Source organism: Carya illinoinensis, chromosome 15, assembly GCF_018687715.1.
Source record: "Carya illinoinensis cultivar Pawnee chromosome 15, C.illinoinensisPawnee_v1, whole genome shotgun sequence".
Classification (NCBI taxonomy): Eukaryota; Viridiplantae; Streptophyta; class Magnoliopsida; order Fagales; family Juglandaceae; genus Carya; species Carya illinoinensis.
This window is the reverse complement of record NC_056766.1, coordinates 31,681,557-31,701,656: the sequence shown is the minus strand read 5'-3', so window position 1 is coordinate 31,701,656 and position 20,100 is coordinate 31,681,557. Positions and strand designations below refer to the sequence as shown.

General features: G+C 35.8%; 1 protein-coding gene and 1 long non-coding RNA gene across 22 annotated transcripts in view; both read right to left on the bottom strand.

The window, feature by feature from the left end:
• LOC122296392 overlaps positions 1 to 20,100 on the bottom strand; it is a 103,566-nt gene that overhangs the window by 24,092 nt on the left and 59,374 nt on the right. The gene's annotated exons all lie outside the window — the stretch shown is intronic.
• LOC122296390 (glycine-rich RNA-binding protein RZ1C-like) lies at positions 120 to 18,457 on the bottom strand. Of its 21 annotated transcripts, XM_043106043.1 has the most exons (7): positions 18,096 to 18,457; positions 13,715 to 13,810; positions 11,213 to 11,281; positions 10,858 to 11,121; positions 10,367 to 10,478; positions 5,822 to 6,891; positions 120 to 330 (listed from the first exon to the last, which is right to left on the bottom strand). In XM_043106043.1, the coding sequence occupies exons 6-7, from the start codon at positions 6,540 to 6,542 to the stop codon at positions 281 to 283; spliced, it is 771 nt and encodes a 256-aa protein (XP_042961977.1). In that variant the 5' UTR covers positions 6,543 to 6,891; positions 10,367 to 10,478; positions 10,858 to 11,121; positions 11,213 to 11,281; positions 13,715 to 13,810; positions 18,096 to 18,457; the 3' UTR covers positions 120 to 280. The 21 variants fall into 21 exon arrangements, 18 of the variants coding, with proteins under 18 accessions (XP_042961977.1, XP_042961970.1, XP_042961968.1 ...); XM_043106036.1 differs by lacking the exon at positions 10,858 to 11,121 and having other exon boundaries at positions 13,715 to 13,861; XM_043106034.1 differs by lacking the exon at positions 10,858 to 11,121.

Sequence of the window (20,100 nt, the reverse complement as noted above, 5' to 3'; positions counted from 1 at the left end):
TCTCACATACGGACACGTGGAAATTGAAGCGTTGGGATAATGACAACACGGGTCACCATCCTATCACCAAGTGCCAAGTGTGTTTATATGCAACAAGTGTATAATAAAAACACGCAGCGGATAATAAAAGTTTTATAACTAAGTACCAGAATTTTTTGTTTAATACAAACCCGTTTAAACCACACATAATAAAATATTACAAGTCTCAAATATTGTTTCAAACTAAATTACAAGCCATAAAAACTAATAGAGATAACTTTTAAACATGAAAGACTTCAAGTCAAAACTCGGGCTCAACCTCCTTCTCTTCCTCCACATCTGCATCAAAATCTACGGTACCAAAATGGTGCCGCAGGTAAGTAATATTCCAAACGCCACAAAATAAAAAAATATATTAAACTCAACAATATGCATGAAATGATGCCAAATGCACATATCCCAAAAATCCACATTTTTCCACGCACGCAAAAAAAAAAAAATCCTCTTTTTGGCCCAAAACATATCCTTTAATCAAATCCTTACCATTATCTCAGATAATGGCCCAAATCAAGAAAACTACCATTTTTCCAGAAAATGGATCACAATAACCTCAAATCAAATCTCGCCATTTTCTCATAAAATGACCTATATCCAATATCCAAAACCCGTTCCAATTTATTGCGTGCACCATAATCTCCCTTAGGGATCATCCGCACTCTGGCTCCTGTGCCACACCGCAGGTAACAATTACGTATGTGACACCTAAATGAGCGATGCCCAGTTTCGCGCCCAGTGCGTACCTGGACCAGGCCATCCTCTAGTCCCCGCTAGCTTAGGAACCACAGAGTCGACACGACAGCGTTACTGTATCATGTAATCTGATTGTCGTCTAGCGACAACCCAGGAGATCTCACTCAGTATTATCTACTTTCGAGTGACAAGAGGAGCTCCACCAAGATAATACCCCATCCCGGCTTGAAGTCGTGATACACACGCACCCAAAAATCCATTTACACTGATAAAACTAATTTTTCTCAGTTTAATACATGCACATGAATACACCATGCAATGCACACCTCAAGATACAATCCAACAAATCACAATATCAACAATAACCAAACAACTCCGTCATCAATCCATCCGACCCCCGACTCCTCGGACTTAGTCCGGAATAACCAACCAGTCAATGAATTTATTGTAAAAGCAATAATATATTTAAATCTAAAATAGAGTTTGAAAATACTTACAGCGCTATATGATAATTTTTTAAGGATCAAGGAGCTGCAAACAGCGAAGAAAAAGTAACGTAACAGTGTAAAATACACTCTGGCCATGGGTTGTAAAATACCTACTTTTGAACGGGGACAAACCAAGACTTGGGATTGATAGGAAATGACCTAGAGGTGTTTATGAAACTAATGAAAGTGAGAGTTAGCCGTGGGTGGCGGTGGAAGCAAAAAAAGGGCAAAACAAAGATGAGCTCATGGGAGCTGCTCTGACAACGGATCGGAACTGGAAATAGGTGGTTTAGGACGGCAAGAGATAGGTGATGAAGTGGTGAAGAGATGGTGGCCAGAAGTGGAATGATGGCTGCGGAAAAACACAAAAACCGTGAGGTTTGAAGGGCTCATGATGGCTAACGGTGGCTCGGATTGAGGTGAAATTTGGTAGGAAAGTGCACCGGCTGGATGGGAAAATTTCTGGATGGGTGGTGTTGACCACGTCGCCGGCAAGCGGCTGTGCTGGGCGGCAGAAGGCAAACGGCGATAGTGAGGAGAGAGAGAGAGAGAGAGAGAGAGAGAGAGAGAGAGAGAGCGTACGTCGAGTGGAAGGAGAACGAGAAGAAGAAAAAGAAAGAAAAAGAAAAGGAGGAAAAGAAAAAGAAAAAGAAAAGAGAAAAAAGAAAAAGAGAACAAGAAAAGATAGGAAAAAAAAGAGGTCCAATCCTCACCTCTGGAGTCCAAAAACTGATCCGACCAAAATAATTTTAAAAGCTATAAAACGATTAAAATAATTTAAGCACCATGTCAACCTAAAATATAATAACTAGCTAGTAAAACTAACAACATAATTTTAAATCTAAACACAAACTAAAATAAATTACACAATTTAAATTCAAAACGATAATTAATATTAAGAAAGCTCCACAAAACAAATATTACAACTAAATAAATCCAATTAAAATACAATAAATTAAAATAAAAGAAATAATATTTTAATTAAATTAAAATACTCCTTCAGTGAAAATACATGTAAAAACGGAGTATCACATCCTCCCCCCTTAAATAAATTTCGTCCTCGAAATTTACAAGATCAAACACTAACTTGAAGCAAGCCACATGATTCCACTGAGATCAAGTTTAAGAAAGGTACCGTCATTTACTCAAACAAATAGGGATACTGCTCTCCCATGTCTACTTCTCTCTTCCAAGAGAAATCTTCAACTAACGGATCTTCCCATGCCACCTTTACCAGATGTATTGTCTTGAATCTCAACTGTTGTTCTTTCCAATCCATAATTTGCGAAGGAACAACCTCATAAGTAAGATCCGGTTGCAGCTGAATACGCTCTGGGTTGACAAAGCGCAGCTCTTGTTCTCCAAAACTCTTCTTCAAGGACGATACATGAAAATATCATGAATTTCCCAAAAATATTCTGGCAATGCAATTCTATAAGCAACGGACCCTACCTTCTCCAAAATCTGAAAAGGCCCAATATATCTCGGATCCAATTTCCTCCTTTTACCAAAACGCTTAACTCCTTTCATGGGAGAGACTTTGAGATAAATCCAATCACCTTCCTCAAAAGATAACTCTCTTCTCCTTATATCTGCGTAACTTTTCTGACGACTCTGAGCTGTCGCCTTTTTATTCCTTATAATCCGAACTTGACTTTGCACTTCTTGAATTAATTCGAGCCCAATTATTTTATTCTCTCCGACTTCATCCTAACACAATGACGATCTACACTTCCTCCCATAAAGAGCTTCATAAGGAACCATCTGAATGGACGCATAGAAACTATTATTATAAGCAAATTCTATGAGCGGCAAGTGATTTTTCCAACTTCATTGAAATTCTATAACACATGCTCGCAACATATCTTCAAGGATCTGAATAGTGCGCTCTGATTGGCCGTCCATCTGAGGGTGATATGCAGTACTAAACTTCAACTTAGTACCCAATGCTGCCTACAAACTTTTCTAAAATTGAGATGTAAACCTTGGGTCCCAATCCTCCGATACAATACTCTTCGATATGCCGTGCAACCGCACTATCTCTTTTACGTACAAACGAGTCAACTTTCCTAAAGAATCAGTGTTATTAACAGGCAAGAAATGAGCACTCTTAGTTAACCGGTCAACAATCACCCAAACCGAGTTCTTTTCACTAGGAGTCCTCGGTAAGCCTACTACAAAATACATCATAATGTCGTCACACTTCCACTCAGGAATAGGAAAGGGTTGGAGCATACCAGCGGGTCTTTGATGTTCGACCTTGACTTGACGGCATGTGTGACATCTCTCAATATACAAGACAATATCCTTCTTCATTCCTTCCCACCAATAATTTTTTTTCAAATCTCGATACATCTTCGTACTGCCAGGATGAACTGGCATGAGCTTCTGCCATAATTTGCTCCTTGAAATCCGAATCTTTAAGGATTTCTCTATGATCTCGGAACCAAAGAATTTCATCCTTATCCAGACTATAATGCAATAGTCCTCTAGATTTTCTGACTCTTTTTCTAATATCTAACAGCTTCGGATCCTTCATTTGAAGAGTTTTCAATTCCTCAAAATCAACTATTCAAATATCAAGAATTAAAGATAACACTTCCTCTTATTGTGAACTTTCAATAATAAGTCTTCTCATCCCGCAAAGTAAAGAATCCAATCCTAACGATTCAGCTTCATCTTCCAAGTGCGACTTTCAACTCAAAGTATCAGCAACTATATTTGCCTTCCCTGGATGATACTTGATCTCGCACTGGTAATCACTGATTAACTCTAACCATCACCTCTACCTCATGTTCAGATTCTTCTGAGAAAACAAGTGCTTCAAACTCTTATGATCGGTATATACTTCGCAAACTTCTCCATACAAATAGTGCCGCCACATCTTAAGAGCAAATACAATTACAGCCAACTCTAAATCATGCTTCAGATAATTCTTCTCATGATCTTTCAGCTGACGAGATGCATAAGCAACAACCCGTTCCTCCTACATAAGAACACATCTCCATCCAAATTTAGACGCATCGCTGAAAACTACAAATGACTTGTGTGGTTCTGGAAGTGCCAATACTGGTGCAGTTGTCAATCTCTTCTTCAATTTTTGAAAACTTCTCTCACACTGTCTAACCAAATAAATTCTACATTCTTTCTAGTCAAAGCAGTAAGAGGTCCAAATAAGCGAGAAAATCCCTCTACAAATTTTCGATAATATCCGACAAGTCCCAAGAAACTCCGAATCTCACGCACGGTCGTTGGACGTTGTCATGACAAAATAACTTCCACCTTGTTAGGATCAACGGCCACCCCGTCTCAGGAAATCATACCCAAGAAATTTGACTTCCTCCAACCAAAATTCACATTTGCAAAGTTTTGCATACAACTAGTGTTCTCTTAATTTCTCAAGTACTAGACGAAAATGATAAACATGCTGTTCAAAATCTCGGGAATAAATTAAAATATCATCAATAAAAACTACCACAAAGGAATCTAAATAAGGTCTAAATACCCGATTCATTAAATCCATAAAAGCTGCATGGGCATTGGCTAACCCAAAAGGCATCACCTTAAATTCATAATACCCATATCTCGATCTAAAAACAGTTTTGGGTATATCCTTATCTCTTATCCGCAACTGGTAGTATCCTGATCTCAAATCAATTTTCGAGAACACAGCTATTCCTTGAAGCTGATCAAACAAATCGTCGATCCGTGGAAGAGGATACTTATTCTTGATGGTCACCTTATTTAGTTATCGATAATCAATGCACATTCTAAGAGTACCATCTTTATTTTTAACAAACAGCACTGGTGCACCCCATGGCGAAGTACTTGGTTGAATAAACCCCTTATCTACCAATTCTTGCAACTGAACCTTCAGCTCTTTTAATTCAGCTGGTGCCATACGGTAAGGAGCTTTATGTACAGAAGCTGCTCCAGGTTCCAAGTCAATAACAAACTCCAACTCACGAACAGGGGATAATTCAGGCAAATCATCCACAAACACATCAGAAAATTCTTCTACAACTGGGATACCTACTAAAAACTTCTTCTCAGACAGCGTAGACACCATTTGGACTAAGAAGGCATCCGCTCCACAAGCAATCTCTCTTATCGCTTGAATTGCCGATATAACTACCGGCTTTTCTTTTAGTTTACTTCCCGCAAATTCTAAATAATCACCAACTGGGAGCTGAAAGCTAATTACTCGACTTTTACAATTAATACTTGCAGAATATCGATATAGTCAATCCACCCCAAGGATAATATCAAATCCCAGCAGTTTAAATACAACCAAATCTACATCCAAAAACCTTCCACCAAAATTCAGAGGACAACCCAATGCAACTTTAGAACACCACACCACTTCACCATTTGGTAGAGTCATTACTAATGATTTCGGTAAGGGTCTCGTAACCAGATTACATATCCGAACAAAAGTGAAAGATACAAACGACTAAGATGCACCCGACTTAAACAAAGTGTAAACATAAAATTCATATAAACAGACTCTTCCTGAACCAATCACATTAATTAATGAAATCCAAATACAAAGAAGAAATCAAATAACACCAAAAATCAAATCCAAAATTAAATTAGATCCATACCTGTAATCACTCCAGCATCATGGGTCGCTGGTACCTCATCGTGAGCATCTCCGGGTGTAACAGCATATACCCGAGCTTGCATTGTTTGCCTCTGATTAGATCTTCCACCACGTCGACCTCCACGGCTTCCTTGAATTGGCCTAGGACACTCACGAGCAAAGTGTCCCTGCTGACCACAATTATAGCATCGAGCCCCACCCGAATGGCACTCACCAATATGGGCTCTATTACAACTTCCGTAAACTGGCACCCGTCCTCCTATACGTACACCTGAGGCTGCTTGTGGTCGAGTCCCGGTCCGCTGAACAAACTTCTGAGGCGAACCAGAACTACTTCCTTTGTCAGTAAAACTCCGTTTCTTTTGTCCTAGAGGGGAACTCATACTCAAATTAATCTCTCGCTCTGCAAGAGTGGCCAAGTCAACTAAATCGTGAAAAGTGGTAATCCGGTGGCAGACTACCATTCTACGTATATCAGGTCGTAAACCATCCTGAAAATACTCGGCCTGCATCTCCTCCATGGCGATGAGATGGGTAGCAAATCGCCCAAGCTCTATAAATCTTCGGGCATACTGTTCTACGGTCATACTTCCTTGGACCAAGCTTGTAAATTCCCTTTCTTTTTGTCTTCTCACAAAAGCCGGAAAAAAACGATCATTAAATTCTTTCTTGAAGCGCTGCCATGACACAGCAGCAAAGGACCCCAATTCTGACTCTAACATTACTCTTTTTATCTCCTACCATTCAGAAGCAGTGCCTTGTAACAAATAACTGGCATAAAGTACTTGTTGCGCCTCAGTGCAACCACATATTTCAAATGTCTTTTCTATATCTCTAATCCACTTTCCAGCCCGAAGTGAATCCTCTTCGCCCGTGAAAGATGGGGTTCTATACACTAAAAAGCGCTCATAGGTACATCCAGTTTGCACCGCTCTACTAGGCTCTCCTTGTTGTGGCCTAAAATTTTGCTGTAGAAATTCCGTCATTTGCCTTAACGCTTGAGCTATGGCATCGTCTCTCGGCAAATCATCTCGAGGCTCTTGAGTAGACTTTCTTGATCTTACCATCTTCCTGCCACAACACAACCTTTGACTTCATTTAAATATCGAATAAAATAAATATAAAACCAAAACCAAAACCAAATAACAAGAAAATAAAATATACTAGCATACAATAACATAACTAAATAAATAAATACAAACAAGCTAACTCAAATAAATTCAAATCAAATAAAACATATCAAATAGCAAACTTTAAATCAAATAGATTTCAAATCACAACTTTAAAAACTTTTTGGTACTACCCCTACGGGATATGTGGTTTTACTCAAAGTCAAACCGCTCTGATACCACCTGTGACGCCCCTAATTCCAACGTATGGACACATGAAATTGAAGCATCGGGATGATAACAACACAGGTCACCATCCTATCGCCAAGTACCAAGTATGTGTAAATGCAACACGGGTCACCATCCACGGCCAACTCTCACTTTCATTAGCTTCTTAAACACCTCTAGGCTATTTCCTATCAATCCCAAGTCTTAGTTTATCCCCGTTCAAAAGTGGGTATTTTACAACCCACGTCAAAACAAAGATGAGCTCGTGAGAGCTGCTCCGACAACGGATCGGAGCTAGAAATGAGTGGTTTAGGACGACAAGAAGTAGATGATGAAGTGGTAAAGAGATGGTGGCCGGAGGTAGAACGACGGCGGCGGAAAAGCACAAAAACCGTGCTGCTTGGAGGAGCTCGTGGCGGCTAATGATGGCTCGGATGAGGGTGAAATTTTGTAGGGAAGTGCGCCGGCCGGAGGGGAAGATTTCTGGATGGTTGATGTTGACCACGTCGCCGGCAAGCGGCGGTGCTGGGCGAAACGGCGATAGTGAGGAGAGAGAGAGCGTATGTCGAGCGGAAGGAGAACGGAAGAGAAGAAGAAAAAGAAAGAAAAAGAAAAGGAAAAAAAGAGAAAGAAAAAGAAAAGAAAAAGAAAAGAAAACGAAAAAAAGAAAAGATGGGGAAAAAAATGAAGTCCAATCCTCACCTCTGGAGTCCAGAAACTGATCCGACGAAAACAATTTTAAAAGCTATAAAACGATTAAAATAATTTAAACACCACATCAAGCTAAAATATAATAAATAGCTAGTAAAACTAACAACATAATTTTAAATCCAAACACAAACTAAAATAAATTACACAGCAATTTAAATTCAAAACGATAATTAATATTAAGAAAACTCCACAAAACAAATATTACAACTAAATAAATCCAATTAAAATACAATAAATTAAAATAAAACTAATATTTTAATTAAATTAAAATACTCATTCAGTGAAAATACACGTGAAAACGGGATATCACAATTTGAGTTTGAGTTGATGTCGAGATCGATGTCTAGAATAGTTTCCTCAAATAAAGTTAATATCGTTAATAAATGTCTATATATGAAACATTTTATTCATTATATTTATAGTAAAGTACAATATAACAGTCTACTGTTCAACAAATGATAAATGATGTTAAATATAAGTCCACACCAATTCTACCAAAAAAGACAAATTATATTATGGTCATAGAGTATAATTTACTCACCAGACTGTCAAACTCGCATTTGTCTAACCAACAAAAGCTAATGCTTATCAACAGCCAATAAGTAGTAAATATCGAAAGGGAGAAAATGGATTAAAATCAAAAGGTGGAGAATGTGTTTGACCAGCATATGTAATCACGAAAAATAAATTAAATAAAACGGAAAAAGATTGGAAAGTACTGTTATAAGTATAAGACAGGACCAATTTATTGCATATATTGTAGCAAATCAACCACCATATCAGGCTTCAATTTTCAAATGGGCTTGGAAATGAATGGACTGTTTGAAAACTATCTGAGGCATCTGTTGAAACTAATCAATAAAAATATTTTATTCATAATATGTCTTTTTCTTTATGAGTAATTATTCTTGATTCTTCCAATGGTCAGCAGTGAGTCCCTTGATGGACGGTAGAATCTTTAGAAAATATATGGTGCAGAAACGATCTTAAATTTAATTTGTTGTTGGATTTTATTAATTGAGAGTCAAAATGGTTCTAAATTAAGTTCTGGGAATATGGTAGTATATCATACGTTCTGGTATGAAGTTTTCAAACAGTCAATTATTTCTGTACCTGGTTGATGATTTTTGGTGGCTCTTTTTAGGTGGTAACTCTCTGGTACAGTCCACAGAGCTCCAGAAATATTGCTTGGATCCCACAATTACTCTACCCCTGTTGATGTGCAGTCAGTTGGTTGTATATTTGATGGGAGAACTTATTAGATAACCAGAGACAGTCAGTTTTCAGAACATTGATCAAGTCACATTTGAAAAGTAAACTCGGTGAAAGGAATAAGCATATATGGTCTAATTAATTGAATGGTGGAGCAAAATGAAGGTTGAATATATTTTGGAAATGTGATTAAATGAATGTTACTATAAATTACATATGGCATATTTATAGATATACTAGCAAGTACATCTGAGAACCATAGGTCAAACACCGTTGGTGGGTATGTTACAAGTGGTTCACTCATTCCACACTGAGTTAGTGGAATGAGTGATTTTGTATTGTTGTAGGGTAGACATAGACTACGAAGTACCTCTTATCCAATGGTAATCACTTGATTGAGTGATTAAATGAATCATGATCAATTGGGAACGTAAATTCCTCACACAATGTTAGTTGAGACCGAGGAAATGTTTGTATTGCAGAGCATTTATGTTCCTTTTCCTAACTAAGTATCTAGCTGGTACTGGGTAATGTATGGTTCCAGGACACGTTATATACTAACTGTTTATGACTTGTGGACTATTGCAGGGTGCACACGTTATGTTCCAGCGGTAAGATAAAAGATCAGTTGACGGAATAAATATTCATCAACTAGAGCCAAGAAACAGATATTAAAAGAGAAACTATGAGAGCAGAAATCAATGGAACTATCAAAATCAATTACTCTCAATGCATACAGAATAAAAGAATAATCAAGAGTTCAAGCACATATCTAAGCAAGGGCCTTAGAATTCATTATCATAATTATAAAACCTAAAATGCATTTCAAGCCAGTTGTTACTGTTTTTTCAAGCAATCATACCTTGAAACTTTCATATAACATAGATCTCAGGCATTAATAGTCATGTTAAACTGACAAAGTGAAAGAAAAGCAACAATTAAAGCGAAAAGTAGAGACTTTGTAGAGAATTACTCGAGGAAGAGAGAACATAGATAAAAACAGATTAAGGTCTAAAAATGGAGAGAGCTGCTTTTAAGTGTGGGGGGAGGAATAAAGGCAAAGACAAAAAAGAATAAAGTGATTTGGAAAATGTAATAAAGGGGACTAATTCTTTTTTTCAACCATAATTGCATGTGATTAGTTACCAATTAGATCGAAGAGTTATTGCAAGACAGGAGCAAGACGCAGGGTTCCTTTAATTGAACAAAGAGATAAACACATCCATCTCTGTTTAGAAAATTATTGAGCTGAAAAACAAATTTTCAGCAACAGATGCTCTCGTTACCTTTAAGACCCAACTCAAACAGTTTCAGATAGCCACCTGGCTGTAGCAGCTCACCAACAATTCTGTCGAGCTCGTTCAAGTCTCTTTCAATCAAATGCACTCAACGTCTGTCCTACAGTCAGCAGCAGAATACTAATTTTCAATTCAAACTCAATACCAGAATATACCACATAAAAAATCAAAAAATAAATGCCAAATTACAGTACTGCAATGGTTATAACACCTATGCCAAGCCTATATATAACATTAATCATAAATATATAAATATATATATATATTTTTTTTTTGAGAGATGCTCCGAACCAAAGGATAATCCACCAAGTTATAAAAAAAAGTAGTACTTTATTTACCCAATAGTTTTAACTTTTGGAAATACTACCAAGAATGTTTCCAGTGGGAAGGGTTTCACTACTATTTACAAACTATTCACTATTTTTTTACTACTACTCATTATTTTTTTACTTCTATTCACAAATTAATCTAAAGATCACCTCAACAGAAATTATTCATCCCTGGTTCAAAACAGTAAAGGCTGCATATTTTTCTAATTATTCCCTCTGAAGTAACTTAAAATCCAGCAACCACCAAAGTTCGGGCTTTTCAAACCCTAAGACAAACTTCTGCTGAAACTTTCTTCTGAGTCCATGATGATGACTAATGCAGACTTATATTCCACGTTTAAAGGCTGTTCCTCAAGATTATGAAGCGATCCAGATGACTTTGCTACATGTTGGGTTATTCATCGTAGTTTATACCTTGAACAAATATTTCATTCTTTTAGCTCTCTTTGAAGAGTAGATAAGTTAGAATAACATGAGTTTTTCATTTGTTTTCTGCATCAGCTACCTTGTTGTTGCTGTCAGCTTGCAAAGTTTGTGGAGCTTGTCACTAGCAATTGTTGATATACATGCCATTCTGGTGAAACAAAGTAGGAGGAAATGTAGAATTGTTAGTTGCTTCACCATTGGCGATTGGGTAAGAAAACTCTTATGTTCAACATTCAAGCCTTGCTGAGGCATGTTTTGGAATATATTGCTGATTAGATGCACAAATATCTGCTTAAACTCTAGGAAGTGGCTGGCTAAGAATTTGTTCCTTTTCATTAACCTTTCAATGAACGGTTCATGAATTTGTACTGACCTTTGAGCCTAAATAAGTGTTTCCCTGTTGGTCCATTGAGATCAATGCACGTTTTAGACACATTTTTCGGGAAGCAAATATGGTAGCGGATTTTCTGGCAAAGGAAGGGACACATGGTGTTAACATAGATTTTGTTGGCTTGGATTTTGAGCATACATGATTGAGAGGATTGATTCGTATGGATCGGTTGGGGATGACTTTTATTAGAGAGAAATGAGTTTGTTTTTGAGGGATTTTTTGTAACCACGGTGTTCCTCCGCCATACGTGAGGGCTTTTCTAATAAAATCGGGGTAGGGGCCTCTCGTGGACAGGGGGCCCTAACTTTTCTTTAAAAAAAAAAAAGTGTTTTAAATGTTGCAAATGTCATAAAACATTTCCTCGCAAGGGAAAATAATGATTCCTTAAACACTAAAGTATACATTTGAAGAGAAATAATAACAAAAACCCATACTGTCCAATCTCTGGTTCAGAAGAAGTTAACAGTTATACATGTACTATGGACGTGTAAAACTGCAAATGATATTTGGGCAATTGCAAGTAGTAAGCTGCAGAAGTGGAAGTTATGTTGCAAATGGGTAGAGTTATGGGACCAGTTATGTAGCACCAGAGATAAAGAATGTTAGAAGAAACAGCTTCAATTTTAAGAGGGAGCTGGCATAAGAGGGAATAAACTGTGAATTTGGTAAACTGGTTTTAGCTTGGTCACTTGTAATGACCATTGATTAGCCAAATATGAATGTTATCTTTGTTTCAAAAATAATTTATGAATGGATGTTATCTTTGTTCAGGAAAAAAAAAAATTATACATGTGATGCACATGTAAAAATCAGGTGTACCGCATGTGAAACTGCAAAATTTATTACCGCAACCCAAATTATCTTAGCTGAAAATTACTAGCACATAACCCCCAAAAAATGGTACAATCGATATATATGAATAGATATATATATATTTATAAGATTGTAATTAAATATGGTACTAGTCCCTAGGATGGAATTGAGCTGAGTAATTCTGTATCCAAAGTAGACAATAAATTCATATTGGGCATATCAGATTTGTGTTAAACTTGTGAAGGATACTTTATCTTCCCTCTCCGCTCTATTTTTCTTGAACATTCTGCAGTACATCTGAGTTTGTGGTGCATTACCATTCTCAAATATTAATTGAATCTATACATTTTCCTGGTTTAGCTACTTTTAGATTAATATGTTGATTTTGCTGTCAATGTAGATCAACTATAATGAATCAATTGCAGCAGCCTTAATTAAGTGGATTCTCTATAGGATTGCGTTTGATCAGGACTCCTCAGTGGCTGAGAACATGAGTAATACTGCTGAGTCTATTCATTGGTCCGTGAGATTTACTCGTGCTGCTCAGGATTGGGAGGTGGGAGACATCACTGATTTCTACAGCGTACTATATGCTCTGAAACACAGGGTAGGAAGGGAGGACAGATTAGTATGGACACGCACCGGGAACAAGAAATTCTCAGTTCGCTCATACTACAAGGCCTTGACAACCCACTCCCCTAATACCTTTCCTTGGAAGAGCATCTGGAGGAGTAATGCCCCTCTAAAGGTTGCTTTTTTTGGTTGGTTGGCTTCTCATGGCAAAATCCTGACTATAGACAAGCTAAGAAAGCGCGGTCTAATCATAATGGACTGGTGTTTCTTGTGTAAACATGACAGCGAATCAGCGGATCACCTTCTCTCCTTCACTGTGAAGTAGTCAAAGCCCTATGGGATGAAATCCTCTCAAGACTTGGTATCGCATGGGTTATGCCAAAGAGGGTAATAGATTTATTGTGCTGCTGGCAAAGGATTGGAGGCAACCGACAGATCGCCGCTGTTTGGAAAATGGTACCATTATGTCTAATGTGGTGCACTTGGAACGAAAGAAACGGCCGCTGTTTTGAGGATAAGGAACGCTCCCCGGCTGGTTTTAGGGACTTTTTCTTTCATACGTTGTTATTGTGGGCCTCCTCTATTGTATTGAATGGAATGAGTTTTAATGACTTTTATGCTACTATACATAGCACGTAGTTTGTAATTAGGCTTTTTCTTGTATACTCCCTGTATACTTGGACTTTGGCTTTTTACGTGGATCAATAAAATTTCTTTTACCTATCAAAAAAAAAAAAAAGTGCCTTCTTTTTTGATATAAATTTATTTTTCTGAAAAAACAATTGAGACTAGGAGGAATCTTACTAAATAAACTTCCAAAACAGAGCTTTAGCGTCAAGTCTTCGAGCCATATTGAGGACCACAATTTATCTGAGTAGATCTATGACCTCCTCAGGGGGGCTGCAGGTAGCCGTAGCACCAAAACCATGTATTAGGTATCCAAGATAACTCCTAGTGCACCAAAACCATGTTTACAAATCATCCCAAGCCTACCCTCGATTTGACCACTAGACTGTGCTCTGATGGGTCAAATTAAACTTCGAACAAACAAACAATATGGCATAGATATTTCAGAAGGCACACATCTGGCAGCATCAAAAGCTAGATTATGAAGCTATGCATACACAAATTTAATTGAGGCTTTTTAGTTCACATGGCCAAGTAGCATTTACCTCATGCAGAGTCTTAGAATCAATCCCTAGGACATGGATGAGTTGAAGTAAAATTCCAACAAATAAAAAGTTTGTGCTTATGGCTGAGTTCTTTTATGTAGTAAACAAGAACAAAACGAAATACCAAAGAAAATCAAAAGAATGCATTCTGTCTCACATAGCATCTCTCTATTTTCTAGGCATTCAAGAAATAACTTGGTTGCAGTAAGAGGATATCATCACCACAAACCAAGTTAACTAGAATGTGACTTATGAGTAATCAGAAACCTAGTAACTAGAAAAGGTGACTCATGAGCACCTATTCACCAATATCCATTTCATGAGATTCCTTTGGAAGGACTCTAAACTGCCACTCAATATCCCATCCTCTCACTGTCACTCTCATTGCTGAATGGATTAAGAGCATTCTTGAACCAACTCCTCTTAACATTCAACTTTGCACTTATCAATAAAGATTTCTTACTTATAAAAAAATGCCTCTATTCTACTTTTGGGATTGCAATACAATTATTATGAATGCACAAAGATTCCCCTCTAAAGTTAATGGATAGGCTCAATCTAGCGTTAATTCCAAAAATGCATAATTCCGAGTTAACATCAGGCAACAGATTTCTAATGTATTTTGTTTTTATCAATAAAATTGCTAATTACTTACTAAAACAATCAGGCCACAGCAGTTACCAACAGAGTTGAAATGAGCATAGCCCTTATACTGGGTTCTTATGCAATTTGTCAGGATAGAGGCAATGTCAAGGCTTGATTCATTGTTGAGCATTGAGAATTCACACAAGGCACACAGCCAAAACACAGCAAATAGTTGGGACCTTATTTTATGTTTAAAAATAAATATAATAATAAGGTGGCACAGAAAATTTAAAAGTAAGGTCGGGGTTAAGTACCATTCTTGTATACTACTGGTGTAATTTGTTTCTATTAATAAAGTTTACTTTTAACTAAAAAAAAAAAAAAATTAAAAGTAAGGTCGCTTAGTTTCTGCTTCAATGTATTAGCTTTACTGGTTAAGCTCATGGTCAAGAAAGGATGCAAGGTAGGACAACCTTAAGAATTTCAAATGGGGAAGGTCATATGAAGGAAGGTAATGGAATGGCTGCTAAACGTGCTAAGGTGATGGAGGATTGATTGAGCAGGGCAAGAAGGTTTCATCCACCATGAAGGCCCATTTAAAGAAATAACAAATAGCTACTGCAGAGAGCTTAAAGAGTCAAGTGCACAGAGAACCAGAGAGTATTTCACTTAATATAGATAAGTGAACTAAGACTTAAGAGCATGTCACTCAAACTGCAATCCCAGCAGATCAGAGGAACTTTGAGGGAAAGATAAATTGAATACTTGCAGCTTAATTCTCATGTAGTCCACCTCCAAAAAGTAAGTTTTTTAATAATGTTTGATTTCCTTTAAAAAAAAAAAAACATAATAATTTGAATAGAAGGTCATATCCCTTTTTTTTTTTTAATGATTTTCAAATCTCTTATGGGGCAGTGCTTGAAATAATAAGTAATATATGGCATTCAATCAGCTTACCTCTTCCGAGAAGCTCACCTGGTTATCGAAAACTAGAAACTCTTAGATGCCCTTTGACTAATGTTCCAATTTCAACTTATAAAGGAATAAACAAATAAGTTGTTTCTATAGTATCAACACTGTTAGATTTTTTTTCCTAATCTAGGAACTCCTTTTAATGAATTCATCTTCAGGATTGTCCAGAAACAGCAACAAATGGCAAAATTTGGTGTTTGTTTGGTATTCCGGTGAAAACTGTAACTTTAAAGTTTTAAGGCCTATGATTTATAATTTAAAGTAAAAAATTCTACCATTCAAAGTTTTTTACAAAAGTGAAAAATTAAAATTTCCTCATCAATTCAATTCTCCAAACTTCTTACCCTATACGTTTAACTAGCTAGGTCGAGTGCACGCACTTGGAATGTGTATAACAGATTGAAAGATCCTAGTACATGTTCTGTTCTTTCCCTGCTAGCAGTTCTCTAAGCAAAACAAAAGAAGATCTAGGAAAGCAATGGAGGAAATAAAGTGAGAAGATATGTCTTTTAATTTACATTATATGGCCAAAGTTACATTATACATACACAAACACATGCATAGGGAATTAATAACTAGTCAAAATCACTGCAAAAGATGCTTAGAAGGGAGAAAAAAATTCATTGTAAAAGATGAACAAGGAAACTAATTTAGAAAGCAGATAAAAGTAAAGGAACATTTCCTCGCGAGGGCAAATAATGCTCATAAATTTTCATCACGTGTTTAAATCATGGCAAAACTACTACTCTTCCTTAGAAGAACCCATATTTATATTTTATCTACATGATCACCATAATCTTCCTTAGACACCTACTATAAATAGAAGAGTCAAAATTTGGACTCTTGCTTGTGGGAATTTCTTCATGTAAACTGCTGGAAACACTTTATTGACAGTACAGGTTGTAGTTTTGCATTTCTTACCATCCAAAGATGCATTGTGTGTACACTTACATTGCACCTGTTTGGGCAAAAAGTTTCATGGAAACTAGAAATGCATTATGTTTCATTAATTCAACTTGAAAGCCACAAGCACAAGTCGATTTTTGTTTTAAATAAATGTTGCTTTTTGTAGCAATGTTCGAAACACTAAAGTTCACCAAGTGGTCCAAATCCTATCAAGGTAAGCCCTACATTAATTATATATAACTCCAACTTGGTTTTTCTTTTTCTTTTTTTTCTTTTCCCAATTATCAATTAGATTCAAAATTTTAAATAAGGTTGATATGCGTGAATAGAGAGAAAGAGCAAACACTTCTAAATGAGTTCCTGAAAATGTGTCCCCAAAAGTACTAAAGATGCTTGAAAAAGGCATTGATCGACTATATATAAAGTTGATTGATTAGGATCACTAAATTGGTTGTTTTTCATACCCGAGATTTCCATTCCTATTCTCCTCCATGGAACTGCTATTATATTACCTGTCAATGGCCTGGTATTTCCACCATACCTTCATTGTGTATTTTAATCACAACTCTTTTGTATCACTTTGATTTCTCTTTGATTAATTCCCTTCTAAGTGCTACGTGACATCATCCCACTAATTACATATACATCTTCGTATGAACATCTTGTTTTGCTAACCAGCCTAAAAGTATTCCATTGCGAAATTTCTACCTAAGTTTCGTGTATATATATATATATGCGAAATTTCTACCTAAGTTTCGTGTATATATATATATATATATATATATATATATATTTTTTATAAAAAGTCAAATCTATAACTTATAAGAAGAATTTATTTTTTAATAATCTTATTTTTTCAATGAGACCATGCAAGACTTATACACTCTATTAATATATTTATAATATATTTAATATTGCTTCATGTTAAAATAACTAGAAATTAACTTTTATGATCTTATAGAATTAGAAAAATATGAATAAGTTAGTAGTCTAATAAATCTGAAATAGTTAATATGAATAAGTTAGTAGTGTAATAAATCTGAAATAGTTTTTTAAAACATCAAATCTATAACTTATATGAGCTAGCCCTACCTGAAGTTGGCCTCTTTTTCTTTTAGGGGTTTAATATACGAAATTCATGAGGCATAATATACTTGAGTTCGTTTTTTCCCCTTTACCAAATTAATATTTTTTTTTTCCAAATTTGGTACATTTTCCAATAGGATTTTAACTTTGAACTCGAATCTAGACAAATTTTGTCGGTATTGCCCTGCAACAGTTCAAAAAACAGTTCGATCTTAAACTTACTCATGATCTAGATCTATGAATAAACACTAAACACAGCACTATTACACAAAGAAAACCAGGTATTAGGACAAAATCAGTACTTAAACTGCAAAAGGCAGATACACAACATTTTGAAGCAAACAGAGGAACATGCACATAAGTTTCACAGGCCCAAAAAATTATTGACAAACGAAAAACACAACTTTTGGAATGCAACCTACGCATGAAGGGGGGAAAACAAATAAATTGACAACAAGATATACCTGTACGGTGGTGATATTCCTTGGAGCAGACGACGATTATACTGGACTGGGGCAAAAGTTCAACTCCGAAACGAAATGTAGGCACAGAAACGCAGTTGTAAGGGAAGGAAACGTAGGGTCATGACAACTCTAAAACGAAGGGAACTCGATTTTTCTATTTTGCAGGAAGCCGAAAATGGAGAACCGACAACGGAAGGGAGAAGGGTGTGGGAAAATGGGACAGTGAGAATGGGCCAAGAGCTGAAGACAACGGAGGTGATGCCGTGCGCAAACACTGGGAAGGGGCGAATTGCAGGCGCTCTGTAATCGAGTGTGGGATCCGTCGAATTGCAGAAGCTGGGTGTTGAAAAAGGGATTTTTGATTTTTGTGAACATTCTTTTATTATAATAAATTAATTTAAAAAATTTTTTTTAAATATTAAAAACAATTATTATTTTTCACTGTACACCTACATTTTATAAAAATTTATAAATACGTGGTATCCAACATGAATAACGGCTGTTCTCTAATAAATTCCTTTTTTTTTATAGTGCAAAAAAATGTGTTTTGGGGGCAACAAAGTACTCTTCGACAAACAATATTTGGTGCCCCCACACAATGTATAGCGACAGAAATTACAGCGTCGCAAGAAAATTTTTTTCCAACAATTTTGATCGTCGCAATAAATCTGACGAATCGACCCCAACGTACGATTAGTTATATTCGATTTTAAACCCTGCAAAAATTTGGAAATCGACTCAAAAGAGGACTGTTTGCTGACGCCTAGTTTGTTTTTACAAAATTTTTATCTCATCTTATCTTAATTATTATAATTTTTTTAAATCTCTATATAAAATAAAATTTCAATACAACTTTTTCAAATCTCAATATAATTTTTTTAAATTCTAATACAAAAATGATATATTTTAATAATATTTTATTTAACTTATCTCAACTTATCTCATCTCATCTTATCTCGTCTCATCTTATATTTGAAAACAAATTAAAAATCTCAGTTTATAAGCTGGGATAGCCCTCCGAAGGGACAAATTCAAGAGACTAGAAAGAAAATCGTCATAAAAAAGTTTGTTAATGCATACAAAAGAATGAAAATATAAGAAAATGTAAGTTTGACAATGGCACAAGGGCACGACAAATGCACAATCTATGGAGAAAATTAAAAAGGGAAAAAAAATTATGTACTATTGTTACTTATTTGTCGTATATGGAGAAATAAATAGAAAAATAATATATTTTAACTCAATCATATTTATATGTCATTTATCTGTGAAATGTCTTTAACTCTTTTTAAAATTTTCTTCTCTTTTTTTTATTGATAGGGATGAGGCACAATTTATCCAAAAAATCATTCCGTTGATGGACTCAACAATTAATAGTAACCAAACACCTTTAAGTATTGCCAAGTATCTAATTTGGATAGATCTTACATAAGATATATTTATAAGCATTTAAGTGTCGGAATGAATGATATTATACGCGTGGTAGGGATATATGGAACCGATGGAACTGTTAGGACAATTATTTCAAATGATATTTATAATAGTATTTCTTCTCAATTTGAAAGAAATTATTTCTTGAGAAATATTAGAGAAACTTCAAAACAAGCAAAAAGTCTGATTCAACTTCAAAATATACTTCTTTATGAGATCTTAGGAACAAGTTTGGATGTTCATTATACTGACAAAGGAATCAATGTGATTAAGCATGCACTTTGCTCTAAAAGGGTTCTACTAGTTCTTGATGATATAGATGACTTGGGCCACTTAGAAAAATTAGTTAGAGATCGTGCTTGATTTTGTTTAAAAAGTAGAATTATCAAAACAACAAGAGATCAACATTTATTCAAAATGTTTAAAGTTGATTCGGAATACAAGTTGAAGATTTTGGATGATAATCATGAAGCTCTTCAGCTGTTTAGCGTGCATACTTTCAAGAAGCATAAACCACTTGAGTTTATGTGGAACTCTCTAAACAAATAATAAAATATGCTTAATTTCTTCCACT